This window comes from Gigantopelta aegis, chromosome 11 (genome assembly GCF_016097555.1).
Source record: "Gigantopelta aegis isolate Gae_Host chromosome 11, Gae_host_genome, whole genome shotgun sequence".
Classification (NCBI taxonomy): domain Eukaryota; kingdom Metazoa; phylum Mollusca; class Gastropoda; order Neomphalida; family Peltospiridae; genus Gigantopelta; species Gigantopelta aegis.
This window is the reverse complement of record NC_054709.1, coordinates 14,979,383-14,992,937: the sequence shown is the minus strand read 5'-3', so window position 1 is coordinate 14,992,937 and position 13,555 is coordinate 14,979,383. Positions and strand designations below refer to the sequence as shown.

The 13,555-nt window shown below is 35.2% G+C and overlaps 1 protein-coding gene across 3 annotated transcripts in view; it reads right to left on the bottom strand.

The window, feature by feature from the left end:
• Positions 1 to 1,663: 1,663 nt before the first annotated feature.
• The window catches only part of LOC121385433 (pyruvate dehydrogenase (acetyl-transferring) kinase isozyme 3, mitochondrial-like), a 31,887-nt gene continuing 19,995 nt past the window's right edge, over positions 1,664 to 13,555 (bottom strand). For 2 of the 3 annotated variants that reach the window (XM_041516112.1, XM_041516110.1), the window contains exons 5-12: positions 12,461 to 12,581; positions 10,533 to 10,619; positions 9,685 to 9,762; positions 7,969 to 8,045; positions 6,895 to 6,993; positions 6,044 to 6,154; positions 5,803 to 5,916; positions 1,664 to 4,116 (exon numbers count right to left, since the gene is read on the bottom strand). In XM_041516112.1, coding sequence (XP_041372046.1) covers positions 3,928 to 4,116; positions 5,803 to 5,916; positions 6,044 to 6,154; positions 6,895 to 6,993; positions 7,969 to 8,045; positions 9,685 to 9,762; positions 10,533 to 10,619; positions 12,461 to 12,581 — 876 coding nt within the window. In that variant the 3' untranslated portion in view covers positions 1,664 to 3,927. Of the gene's footprint in view, positions 4,117 to 5,802; positions 5,917 to 6,043; positions 6,155 to 6,606; positions 6,764 to 6,894; positions 6,994 to 7,968; positions 8,046 to 9,684; positions 9,763 to 10,532; positions 10,620 to 12,460; positions 12,582 to 13,555 lie in introns of those variants that run through there. The other variant, XM_041516113.1, reaches the window with a different exon arrangement.

The window sequence follows — 13,555 nt, the reverse complement described above, 5'->3', positions numbered from 1 at the left end:
TATAAGTAGAAACAAAACAGAACTCTACGAACAGGTTAAAAATGTGTTTTGTAAAAGCAAAAATGAGGACTTCCTGGGTATATACATGTACAAGTATGAATAAAAAAACAACCATTAAAGGGATACACTCTAGTTTTTAAACACTAAGGCACACTGTTTCACCTAAGACTAGTTTCAACACTAAGGCACACTGTTTCACCAAAGACTAGTTTCAACCCGTAAAAAATGGACACTTAAGTTTGGTTAATTTACAAACCGGTAACAAATTGGAATACAACAGAGTGAAACAGGAGGTTGTGACGTTGAAATACCGTTAAAAATAGACTAAAATGCAACTCCATAAGCGTTACTTCTCAGACGCACATGCATTTTAAAAATATAAAAAAAAATGCTTTTTGTGGTACAGTAAAACCTCTGTAAACTGTAATCCCCTGAAAAGAGGATGTTTTCCATGGGCCTTTTTTAAACAACTGTACATAAAAGAACCTCTCTAAACAGGATACCTCTTAAAACCGGACATTTTACTTGGTTCAGAGGATGTCCAGCTTAGGGGTGTATCACTGTATTAGAAACACCAGGATGACCAGAAACATTTCGGTTCTACGGAAATGGATAATCTAAACAATAAAATTTAAGTGATGTTTGATTTTAATGACCATAAACTGCCCTAATTGTAACAAAAAATATCCTTAGTGTTTGAAAACTAGGGCCTCTGTCCCTTTAATCAGATAACACATTAATCAACAACAAATAAAATATATACACAAAATAATATAAGGAAACACAAAGATTTGTTAATGCTGTTTCATTAGTTACTAATAGAATGGAAAACCGATAAAACAAATTAAGATAAAATTAAACGTTGAGCCAAATCCAGAACAAGAGTGGTTATTACTGTAATAGACATTTGTTGTTTCTATTCAATACCAATACAGGATTTACACAGCTAAAACACTGGTACTACACATCAACACAGGCATTGAATTTAGGAATTTAAATTAAAAAACATTTTTTTAAGGATTCCGCTGTAACCATAAAAATGACATAATACAGTGAAACCTCTCAAACCCGGACCCTCTAATTCAAGAATTCCCTCAAAATCGGATGGTTTTTGTGGACCCTTTTTTAAATATCTGTACAGAAGGGAACCTCTCTAAACCGGATACCTCTTAAAACCAGAATTTTTACTTGGTCCCGAGAGTGTCCGGTTTAGAGGGGTTTCACTGTTAGATAATGTTGGATTCCATCTCATTATCTAAGTTATGCTTCTCAACTAAAATCTGGGATTTGTGGAAGCACATAATCCTCCTAAATTTGCAGCCTGGTTCATAAAAACAAACAAAAACAAAACAACAACCACTCCCCAAACCCCACCCCACACACAAAACAGTATTGCCTGATGTACTAAAATACCAAAAACATTGTTACACAGTGACTTACTACAGATACGTGTAGATGCTTTTATAAATTAATATAATTTTTATTATTATTTCTGAGGGCAACATACAATGCACATACACATACAGGTATACATGTATATATATATATATATACACACACACACACACACACACACATATATATATATATATACATACACACACACACACACATATAATATATATATATATATATATATATATATATACACATTTTTATTTATTAGCCACATGGTAGTTTTTTTCAAAGGAATATATTGTATGTACATGTATGTTTAACATTCTCAAGTAAGTTTACATAATTTAATTAATACCAGATACATACACATGTATAACATAGCACATAGGTCCCGTTTTCCATCGAGGTGATTTATTGTGCACATTTCCAAGCAGATTACCATACAAAATTAATGTTATTGAATTGCACTTTAAGCCGCTAGTAAACACTTGGTGAAAAATCACTTGTCAATCAACTCCACTCACCCACCTCTACTGAAATTCACTGAAAACCGGACATTTTTCAGTCCTTTTTTTAGAATATTAATACAAAACAGAACCTCTCTAAACCAAACACTCTTAAAAAACCAAATGTTTTACTTGGTCCCTTGGGTGTTCCATTTAGAAATGTTTAATTTTATATTTTATCTTGTAAAAGTACCCTGGTACTTGTGCATTTTATTTGTACATAATGAGATACATAAACATTTTAAATACTAGTACGTACATGTACATTAACAAGGTAACCAGTGTTAATGATTTAACAAAACTTTCAAACAAACAAGATGGGCAATAAGAGAATGAAATTTAAAAAAACCCCAAACAAACCCAGAACCATTATAGATCTGTAAACTTGGGCTATTATATGCTGGCACTGAATTTGAAGATGTTGTTTTACGATTTTGATGCAATTGTAAACTGATGTAATATTGATAATATTTGGGGATTTCATCTCATAATTTTACGCTTCCGGTCCAAAAACTGAGATCTGCAGAAGCATGGAACCATGCTAAGTTCGCAGCCTTTAGTAGATCAACTTAGCACTAAGAAATCGTAGAACAATTGTAGGCTATGACGTCACTACAGCATACGCTTCGAAAATCTCAAGTCAGAGATTTTATGCCAACAGTGAAAAAAATACAATTCAGCAGTAATAAATAACAAATGTTTCAGCTTTCAAATCCGCTAAATTCACAGCCTGGAGGTTAGTACGAGATTATGAAGACCGTATGAAGACCTAAGACGACTTTGTAACCAAAAGTTCTGACTGCAAAGGAACCTTTGCCTGCTCTTAAATTCCCCTCCGAAAATGTTATTTTAATCACCTTCTGAACAACTAAAAAGTGAAAGAATCATCAAATATTTTAATACGCTGATTGCCATTTTTTTTTACAGCACACGCCATAGAAACGTCATAGCTTACGATGGTTTTATAATTTTGTGGTGCTAAGATTGCTGTGAAAATCTCAAACTAGATTCTATTGCAACAGAGAAAAACAATTCAACAGCAACAAATAACAAATGTTTCAGCTTTCAACCTACATGCATCAAAACAACTCATGATGGCAGGGTTCAACACTTTTTTTTTTCTAGTAATAAAATTCATGAATGATATAAATTATTAGTTTAAAAAAAAAACTAAAAAAAAAGCTAAAAACAAAATTAAAAAAAGCCCGACAATTATTAAAAAATACTTATATTGCATTTTATCCGCAGAAAATTTCACACAATAATATATTAACATTCTGAAAACCGTATTGACATATAATTGTGCTCCTCTTACACATTATTGCCTGAACTACAACAACAACCATCTGAACAGTGTTTTTAGAAAACTCCTCAAGTTCATGAGAGGAGAAGGAAGGAAGGAAATGTTTTATTTAACGACGCACTCAACACATTTTATTTACGGTTATATGGCGTCGGATCATGAGACGAGAAAGCACAATGTTATACGCAGGCAGGTACGTGTGCAGGGATTACAAAAGTTTAATAGGGATCACCCCATGCTCATCAGAAATATGCATTAAAAATAAAAATTCACATGGACTAAGGGTAGGGACCAATACTCAAAACCCTCCTCTGCACACACGCCAGGTTATAGGTTTCCAATGATTATAACTGAGAGAGAGAGTACCTTTTTAACATACCCCTATACCACTAAGGTTTCGGGAATTTATAACTGAACTAAGTCTCATATACCACTGGTTTTGATTAACCACATAGGGGACGTAATCCAGTTTAGGACAACCACTATGCATATAAGCTATAACAAGTAATTTATTTGCGTATGTCAATTTTTCCTCTCTCTTGAACTTTACTAAGTTCTGTGAAAACATTCTTCATATTATTATCTTCTGCATAAAAAAAGGACACAATGTATACAATGTCACATTATTTCAATTACCCTAAGAAATATTATATTTCCACATTTTCAAAAGTTAATGAGACAACAAAAAGGACTCTATGGTCCTCCGTGGTGTGCCAGGGGTCATGATAACTTGTAGGATCTCCTCATGGCACCGGCCATCCACGTGGTGTAGGATCGCGACTGGGATCCCGACCCCCCAGTTGGGGTCCAGGGGGAGCTCCAGTCACAGACAGGGATGTCTGCCGCGTACACCTTGGATGCGGTCGTGTTGTAGATTGGTAGTAGTTCACTCGCCTCGTTCGACAGGACCTGCACAGAACATTTCAACTTAGTAAGACCCGTGCTTATAAACCTTAAAGTCTAGACTTTAACGTCATGGCAACGCCATTCAAATAGCATTACGTTAAACTCTGGACTTTATTAAAGTCTAGACTTTAAGTTTTATAAGCACGGGCCATGAAACAAAGAAGATAGGCCAAAATATTTTTTGGTTAACTCGATGCAGCAAAATGTTATCATTTTGAAATCAAGCTATTGTCCTATGGTATATTTTGACGTATATAATGTTACGCTATTGTCCTATGGCATATTTTGACATATACATGTATAATGCCAAGCTATTGTCCTATGGCATATTTTGACGTACATAACACTGAGCTATTGTCCTATGGCATACATGTATTTTGACATATATAACGTCGAGCTATTGTCCTGTGGCATAATTTGACATATATAATGTTAAGCTATTGTCCTATGACATATTTAGTTGACCTATTGTCCTATGGCACATTCTAACGTCTATAATGTTGAGCTATTGTCATATGGCATATTTTGACGTATGTAATGTCGAGCTATCGTCCTATGGCATATTTTGACATTTATAATGTCGAGCTATTGTCCTATGGCATATTTTGACGTATATAATGTCAAGCTATTGTCCTATGGCATATTTTAATGACTATAATGACGAGCTATTGTCCTATGGCATATTTTGACGTATACAATGCTGAACTACAGGTATTGTCCTATGGCATATTTTGACGTATATATAATGTTGAGCTATTGTCCTATGGCATATTTTGAAATATATAACATTGAGCTATTGTCCTGTGGCATATTTTGACGTATATAATGTCGAGCTATTGTCCTATGGCATACCTGTATTTTGACATATATAACACTGAGCTATTGTCCTGTGGCATATTTTGACGTATATAATGTTGAGCTGTCTATAACGTTGAGTGGTCTATAATAAGTTGCTGTCCTATGGCAAAATTATTAACAACTATTATGATTACCTTGAATTACTGATATTTTGAGATTATTAATTGTGGTCTTTCCAACTTTGAGATAGCAATATTTGACTGTGTAACAGAGAGAGAGAGAGAGAGAGAGAGAGAGAGAGAGAGAGAGAGAGAAAGACAAAGAAGAAAGAAAGCTAAGGAAGTCAACTTTAATGTTTTCTTGAGATACAGAGAGTGAGACAGACACAGACGGAGAGAGTGATTGACAGAAAGAGACAAAGGGAACGAGAGGTTGCGACTGAATAAAAATATGTATTTTTTAAATTTAAATATTGATGTACCATTTACATGATTTTGTTTGATTGCAGTCTGTCTGAAACATGCATTTCACATTTCTGCATGTTTTCAAAAACATGAACAGCCACAGAACCCACTATAAGGTGGCTTTAAAACTACAGCCTCTGGGCAGTTTATTAATACACAGGATATGGAAGCAATTTGGTGAATTTTACCCTTACAAAATGCACCATAACAACTGGTTGATTAGTTTATTGCAGGTGGTGATTTTGGCAGCTATTGCTCTTGTCACCCCTAGATACATATCATGCTTACAATTACACACACCACTTCATTCAGTAGATACAGCTTTCTGCTTTTTTATAAATGGCAATGCCCTGTGTTACTACCAGATTTTTGCTGGACTTCACCAAAATGTTCCTCATGTTTTAAACCTACATGTATTTAGTGTTACCTTGAGATATATGATGGCATCGGTTCCATAGCCTTCGATGGAAGTGAGAATGAGATCTCCTTGGAAGTAACGGGCGTACAGTCTGGACAGTGGTAGACCATATCCATAGCCAGCCTGCAATATTTTAATATTTAAATGTCAGCAATAACAAATATTTTAACAGAAGATCAGGTTGGGATTTTTTTTTAAATGGATGCAACATTTTGTGATAAGTGTGTCATACAATTGTTGTAAACCTTACCAAAGGTGCAGACCCTTCTTCTGTGCGACAAGGCAGAGGGGCAGTCGAATACATGTACTGAAACAACAGATCCAGCTTCAGTCGTGGGATTCCCCCACCTTGGTCCGACAGCTGAAAGTAAAACACACGAAGTAAAACTTACAGTCAAAATACTGAAACAACAGATCCAGCTTCATTTCTTTTCTCTTTACTATTTTATTGTAAACTCGTTTGTTACCAGTTATTATAAAAAAATCGTGAAGTGAAAATGATTTGTCAACGTTTACCTTAATAGTGAGATTCTGTTGTAGGTTATTACCAGTCATTGTAATAAAATAGTGAGTCAGAGAATTGGAGAATACTCTATGAGCTACGAGGCAAAATTATTTATTTAATAACAGTATCGTTTGAAAATTTTCCATAAAATTATAAAGATTGATAATAGGTAATAAACAAAATACCCACCTCGCTACTCTGCAATACTGTTTATCTTGCACTTGTGAATTGATGTTGACAACAGTATTATTTTATTTATTACTCATTATCAATCTTTATCATGTTATGGAAGATTTTCAAATGATGCTGTTATTGAAAACAAGTTTCCAAGTTGAGAAAATAGAGACAGTGTCGCATCATAGCAGTGACATACGTATCGCTGATGATGTAAGTTAGTTGTTGACATGACTTCCTGTAACTGCTGCACGCACTAAAATGATCAGCTAACAGTTGTGATGTCAAAGCCTATAAAAGTAAAGCACTGATTATGACATCTAAACGTATCTAGGGGAAGTAATGGAGGTTTTCTTTCCCTAGGGAAAGACAATTTTTCTTTCTCCCCATCTCTCTACCCATACTGATTGCTCAACATTTACCTTAATAGTTAGATCCTCTTTGCCCTTCACTATTATGATCTTCAGTTTGGGAACGTCATCTTCTTCCAAGTACTTCTCTACCACTGCTCTCATCGCATTCTGAAAATAAAATAACATTACAATTATAGGATATTAAACGAGCTTCCATTTTGTATCATGTTTAGTTGTCACAAGCTTTAGCAAGTGACAATGAAATTTATTTCACGAGGGACATAAGCATAATACAAAATGGTAGCGAGGTTAATATCCTATTTATTATCCATAATCAATCTTAATTTATAGCACTTGGTTGATGTTCCTGTATGGTTGTAGTGCACCAATCGATGACGCCACTGAGTGATGTCGAAGTATTATGCTCCACTTGGTGTTTTAGTGGGACGTATCACTTTGATATGTACCAAGAAAGGTTCAAACCATACGGATAATAATAATAATTATTATCCTGAAGAAGCAAAGAATATATAGTAAATTTAGATCATGTGCATCAAAGTACTCAAAGTACATCAAAGTAATTATGGACTACACCTGTAAGAAACATTTTGTTGTCAACCTAAACTATGAAATTATGCAGGTCAGTTACCAAGTAAATGATGTCCTCAAACATAGCAGTACTAAGATACTGTGGCATTTTTCAAATAATTTATTATGACCGTGAAACTGCCTTGAAATGAATGCAAACTAATTGGTAGTGTGCAACCATAACTCGTACCTTGAGCAGTTCGAACAGCATACGATACACGTACGATGGGACGTACCTTGAGAAGTTCAAACAGCATATAATACAGGTGAGATGGGACGTACCTTGAGAAGTTCAAACAGCATGTGATACAGGTAAGATGGGACGTACCTTGAGAAGTTCAAACAGCATATAATACAGGTGAGATGGGACATACCGTGATGAGTTCAAACAGCATATAATACAGGTGAGATGGGACATACCTTGAGAAGTTCAAACAGCATGTGATACAGGTAAGATGGGACGTACCTTGAGAAGTTCAAACAGCATATAATACAGGTGAGATGGGACATACCTTGAGTTCAAATAGCATATAATACAGGTGAGATAGGACGTACCTTGAGAAGTTCAAACAGCATGTGATACAGGTGAGATGGGACGTACACGATCTGAATAACTGGCTCTTTGTCGTGATCTGAAAAATAAAATCAAAATATGATATTTTTTAAAATCATTTTGTTTATAAATCATCAGAACAAATATTTCATCAAATTCGATAACAATTCATATAAAAATTGTTTGACATATTTTTTGTGAGTAAATATATACTTAATTTGTGAATGTAATACACTGATAAATTCACACAAACATAAATAAATAAAAACATAAATATTCTAAGATTTATAAATTTGTTACAAACTCCAGGGCTCGAACTTAAGAATTTGTTTCCCACAGCAATTTTTAAAAGAACTGCAAAGGGTTAAACAGTCCACCGACAGCAATTTTGAGCCTGCCTATGGTAATTTTTTTAAAAGTGACATTGGCAGAAAATAAACCCGACTGAAAGGCTATCTTGTTATATGTAGACATCTTTTAAATGTGCATATGTTAAATACTGGCAGATAATGTACACCAGGTGTATACATTTCACCATTGTTGAGGAGCTTTACTGACAGCACAAAAGTGCCATCGGTGATGCTCTCTACCTATGGCAATTTATATCTCAATGACGGCAATTGCCATCGGTGCCGCCGTTAAGTTCGAGCCCTGCAACTCATACAAGTACATCCCATCGGTGGTCACATTGGGCTATTTCTCACTCTAGCCAGTGTGCCACGACTGGTATATCAAAGGCTGTCGTATGTGCTATCCTGTCTGTGGGACGGAGCAAATAAAAGATTCCTCGCTACTAATGGAAAAATGTGGCAGGTTTCCTCTAAGACTATTAATGCAAAAATTACCATATTTTTGACATCTAACAGCTGATACTTAATATGTAGTGTGCTCTAGTGGTCCTAGACCGACTGCACATCTGGCGAGCGCTCTACCACTAGGCTACGTCCTGCCCCTGGACTAATAATGGTTTCAGCAGAAAATATAAAAAAGAAGATTAACTGATACTTGATGAAGGAAGGAAGGAAGGAAGGAAGGAAGGAAATGTTTTATTTAAGGATCATTCAACACATTTTATTTACGGTTATATGGCATCGGACATGTGGTTACAGACCACACAGATATTGAGAGAGGAAACCCGCTGTCAACACTTTATGGGTTACTCTTTTCGATTAGCAGCAAGGGATCTTTTATATGCACCATCTCACAAACAGGGTAGTACATACCACGACCTTTGATATACCAGTCATGATGGACTGGCTGGAATGAAAAATAGCCCAATGAGCCCACCGACGGGGATTGATCCCAGACCGACCGCGCATCGAGTGAGAGCTTTACAACTGGGCTACATCCCGGCCCTTGAAACTCGAGGATGGATATGAATTGTGATATACTATACCGCTATCAGGCATGTGATTTGCTATTCTTAAAAAAAGCTGAACATTTTCTATCATACAAAAGTGCAGCGATTTCCTTGACTGGTCATCAGTATTATATCGCGGTACACTGTCTACAGGTAAGCGAACAGCCATTAAGAAAAAGGTTTAGTGGAAGTGCAATAATAAAAAAACACCCTGAAAATAAAGGGAACAGGGATTTTTTTTTTTTAATAAAAAAAAGTTTCACGGATTTATTTTACGATAAAAAAAAAAAAATTAAAAGCGGAAGAATCACATGCCTGCGCTATTCGTCTAACCCCTTGACTAACGCGGAGTCCGTACCATTCACACACTTTATGTCAACCTCAGGGGATACCATGTAGTACTGATCACATAGAAACTTTGCATTCTCATAGGCATCTGCAAGAGAACAAAAACAATAATGCAAAAATTAATCGAAATACAAAGTCATTATTTATGGCATAATATACAAGATAAAGTTAAAAGTTTGATTTGTTTAACCACTAGAGCACATCAGGGCTTCTAGATTATGGTAGCCCCACTCCCATGGCTAGTGATATTCAATGTTGGGCTAGTAAATAATTATTATTGCAATGCCCGATGGCTGATGAATGTTTGTTTTTTTGTTTATCAAATGTTGCAGTCTATTTTGTAAATAAGAATATCCTGCCTCCACCCCAACCCTCAATGTTAGTGTGTTTAAGCTCTATCTCCCTCTTTAGGTGACATATCTGATTATTACTATTATTTAATAAAATTTTATTAACTTAAAGTAAAGTAGGGCTAGTGAATTTTTAATCGTGGCTAGTATATTCTTAAAATCACTGATCCCATGACTAGTGGATTTTTAAAAAATTATAGAAGAACTGTTGATTTATTAGTCATCGCTATTGGATATCAAACATTTGGTAATTTTAACAGTCTTAAAGAGGAAACATGCTGCATGTTTCCATTAGTGGCAAGGGATGCGTTTGAGCAATGTTACGCAAGTTACAGAAATTTGCTTGTTTTTGATACTTTTTCAAAACTTGCCCAATAAAATAGTTTTTTCCATACTTTTTCAAGACTGGGAAAATTAAAAATATAAATTCCATACTTTTCAAGGATTTCCAGACTGGAAACGAACCGTGTCTGAATTAATAAGAAGGATTTTTTAAAACCTTGCTTACCTTCAACCACATGAAGAACATTGCACTTTGGATCAATACATCCAATATGGCGGGGATGGTTCGAAATTTCTGATCCAAAGAGAAGAGCTGAAAAAAAAAAAAAGAGCATTCACAGAAAATTAATAGTAGTTACAGTGTTACTGTTGCAGTAACAAATGTGCCAGAAGCAGTGGTGGGGGAGGGAGGGGTGCACTGCACCCCCCCCCCCCCCCCCAAATCTGAAGAGCATTCACAGAAAATGGAACTTTTCCAAACAAATAGTAGTGCTACACAGTTACTGTTACAGTGACAGATGTGCTAGAAGCAGGGGCGAGGAGGGAGGGGTGCTGGGTGCACTGCACCCAAAACCTTAAGATGGAGGGGCAAGAATATGAATTGCCCCACATTCCCTCCAGTTGAAAGACGATCTGAATTTTTTTTTTTGACTCCTAGAATTCAGACGGGTAAGACATAGCCCAGTGGCAAAGCGCTCGCTCAATGCACGGTCGGTGTGGGATCGATCCCCATCGGTGGGCCCATTGGGCTATTTCTCATTCCAGCCAGTGCACCATGACTGGTATATCAAAGGACGTGGTATGTACTACCCTGTGTGTGGCATGGTGTATATAAAAGATCCCTTGCTGCTAATCGAAAAGACTAGTCCATGAAGTGGCAACAGTGGGTTTCCTCTCTCAATGTCTGTGTGGTCCTTAATCGTATGTCTTGACGTCATATAACCGTAAATAAAATGTGTTGAATGCATCGTTAAATAAACAATTTTTTTCTTTTTTTTTTCCTTTTTCCCCCAGTCTAGGACCGATTCTTGATCTACATGTATGAGACCAATTTTCTTCTTTTTTTAACACATGTTTGCCAGTTCCACTTGTCATTCTTGTCGGTCCAAAGCAGGCACCTGTTCGTTTCTATTATTAGAACAAATTCCTAATTGTTTATTAGCAGCATTTCTGCACGTTTATTTGTCTACATATATCAACTGATGTGTATTTTGATTCTCAAAACTAGTCCAACATTTAATTTGTAAAAATGGTCAGTTTCATGCCTAAAAGTTTAGTTTTTTCCATCAGTAGTCTGTAATACAAACGGTGAATATACTATTTGTGAAGCCTTTCAATTGGACCTGCTCAGGCATCATTATTAGTACTTGTTTAAAATAAAAATAATAAAAAGATGTCTGGTCTTTCAGATGTTTGTGCTTTTAATCATATATAATATGTATTATCCACAAATTGTATTAACCACATAGTGTATTATCCACATAGTCCAAGATATTCAGGGAAATATAATGACGTGCACACCAAATGACGTCATTTTGGGAAACTTAATGCGTTTTCCTCAGTCTTACATATACCTCGGTGAAATCGCTTACCAAAATTACGTCATTTCATCGTCTCCTTCTAATTATGTTTGAAACTTTTACACATAGTCCTTGTTGTTCATAAAAATATATATATATACATTATGGATAATGTGTATAATAAAGAAATTATTACACTCGCGTGTGAATCGTACTGATTTTACGAAACTCATGTCAGGATTCATGTATTCCCCTCGTTCTTCGTCAGGAAAATGCAAAAATCCTGACACTCGTTTCGTAAAATCAGTTTGACACACAAGCTCATGTAATAATGATGGATTGGAATTCGCAAAATCTAGAGGGGTCCCGGAAATTTTTGAAAACCTAGGTTAAAATCTGTGCCATCTGACACATTTTGGAGGAAAGGACAATTAAAATGTGAGGAAACACAATGTTCCATGAGAGGAAAAGAGATGATCCGAGGAGAATTCCCACCCCTGAATAATCTCTATATATCATATGACCTCAGATTTAATAAAGGGCTCCTCCAGTTTACTCTCCCCCACTACCCACCGACCAAATAACTGGTATCTTCTGATGCCTATGACGTGGCTGTTACTATCAAACTGCTTACTGTGCTGGTTAATAAGCATCCGAATGCTGATGCGACTCATGTAGAATCGGTCAAGGAAGTACTGAATTCGGTTCTCGGACGTGCTGTCAATGCCGTGCGCGTCTTTCATCTCCATGATGCCCTGAAACACAGCAACAAAGTATACGGAATTGTCAAATATACAGATAAAATATAGTACATACTATCACAATGTCATAATAGTTAACTACACATGCATCTTTTGAACTACACTATTACATAATGGCTTATTATACACACGTCTTTTGAATTACACTATTACATAATGGCTTATTATACACACATCTTTTGATATATAAACTTTTACATAATGGCTTATACACACGTCTTTTGAATTACACTATTACATAATGGCTTATTATACACACATCTTTATATATAAACTTTTACATAATGGCTTATACACACGTCTTTTGAATTACACTATTACATAATGGCTTATTATACACACATCTTTTGAATTACACTATTACATAATGGCTTATTATACACGTCTTTTGTGTTATACTATTACATAATGGCTTATTGTACACACATCTTTTGAGTTATACTTTTACATAATGGCTTACTATACACATCTTTTGAGTTATACTATTACATAATGGCTTATTATACATGTCTTTTGAGATATATATACTTTTACATAATGGCTTATACACGTCTTTTAAGTTATATATATACTTTTACATAATGGCTTATACACGTCTTTTAAGTTATACTATTACATAATGGCTTATTATACACATATCTTTTGAGTTATACTATTACATTATGGCTCATACACACATCTTTTGAGATATATACTTTTACAAAATGGCTTATACACACATCTTTTGAGTTATACTATTAAATAATGGCTTATTATACACACCTTTTGAGTTATACTATTACATAATGGCTTATTATACACACGTCTTTCGAGTTGTACTATTACATAATGGCTTACTATACACACATCTTTTGAGTTACACTATTACATAATGGATTATACACACATCTTTTGAGTTATACTATTACATAATGGCTTATTATGTGTGAATATTATTAATTACATAAACACAAACACAAATATCTACA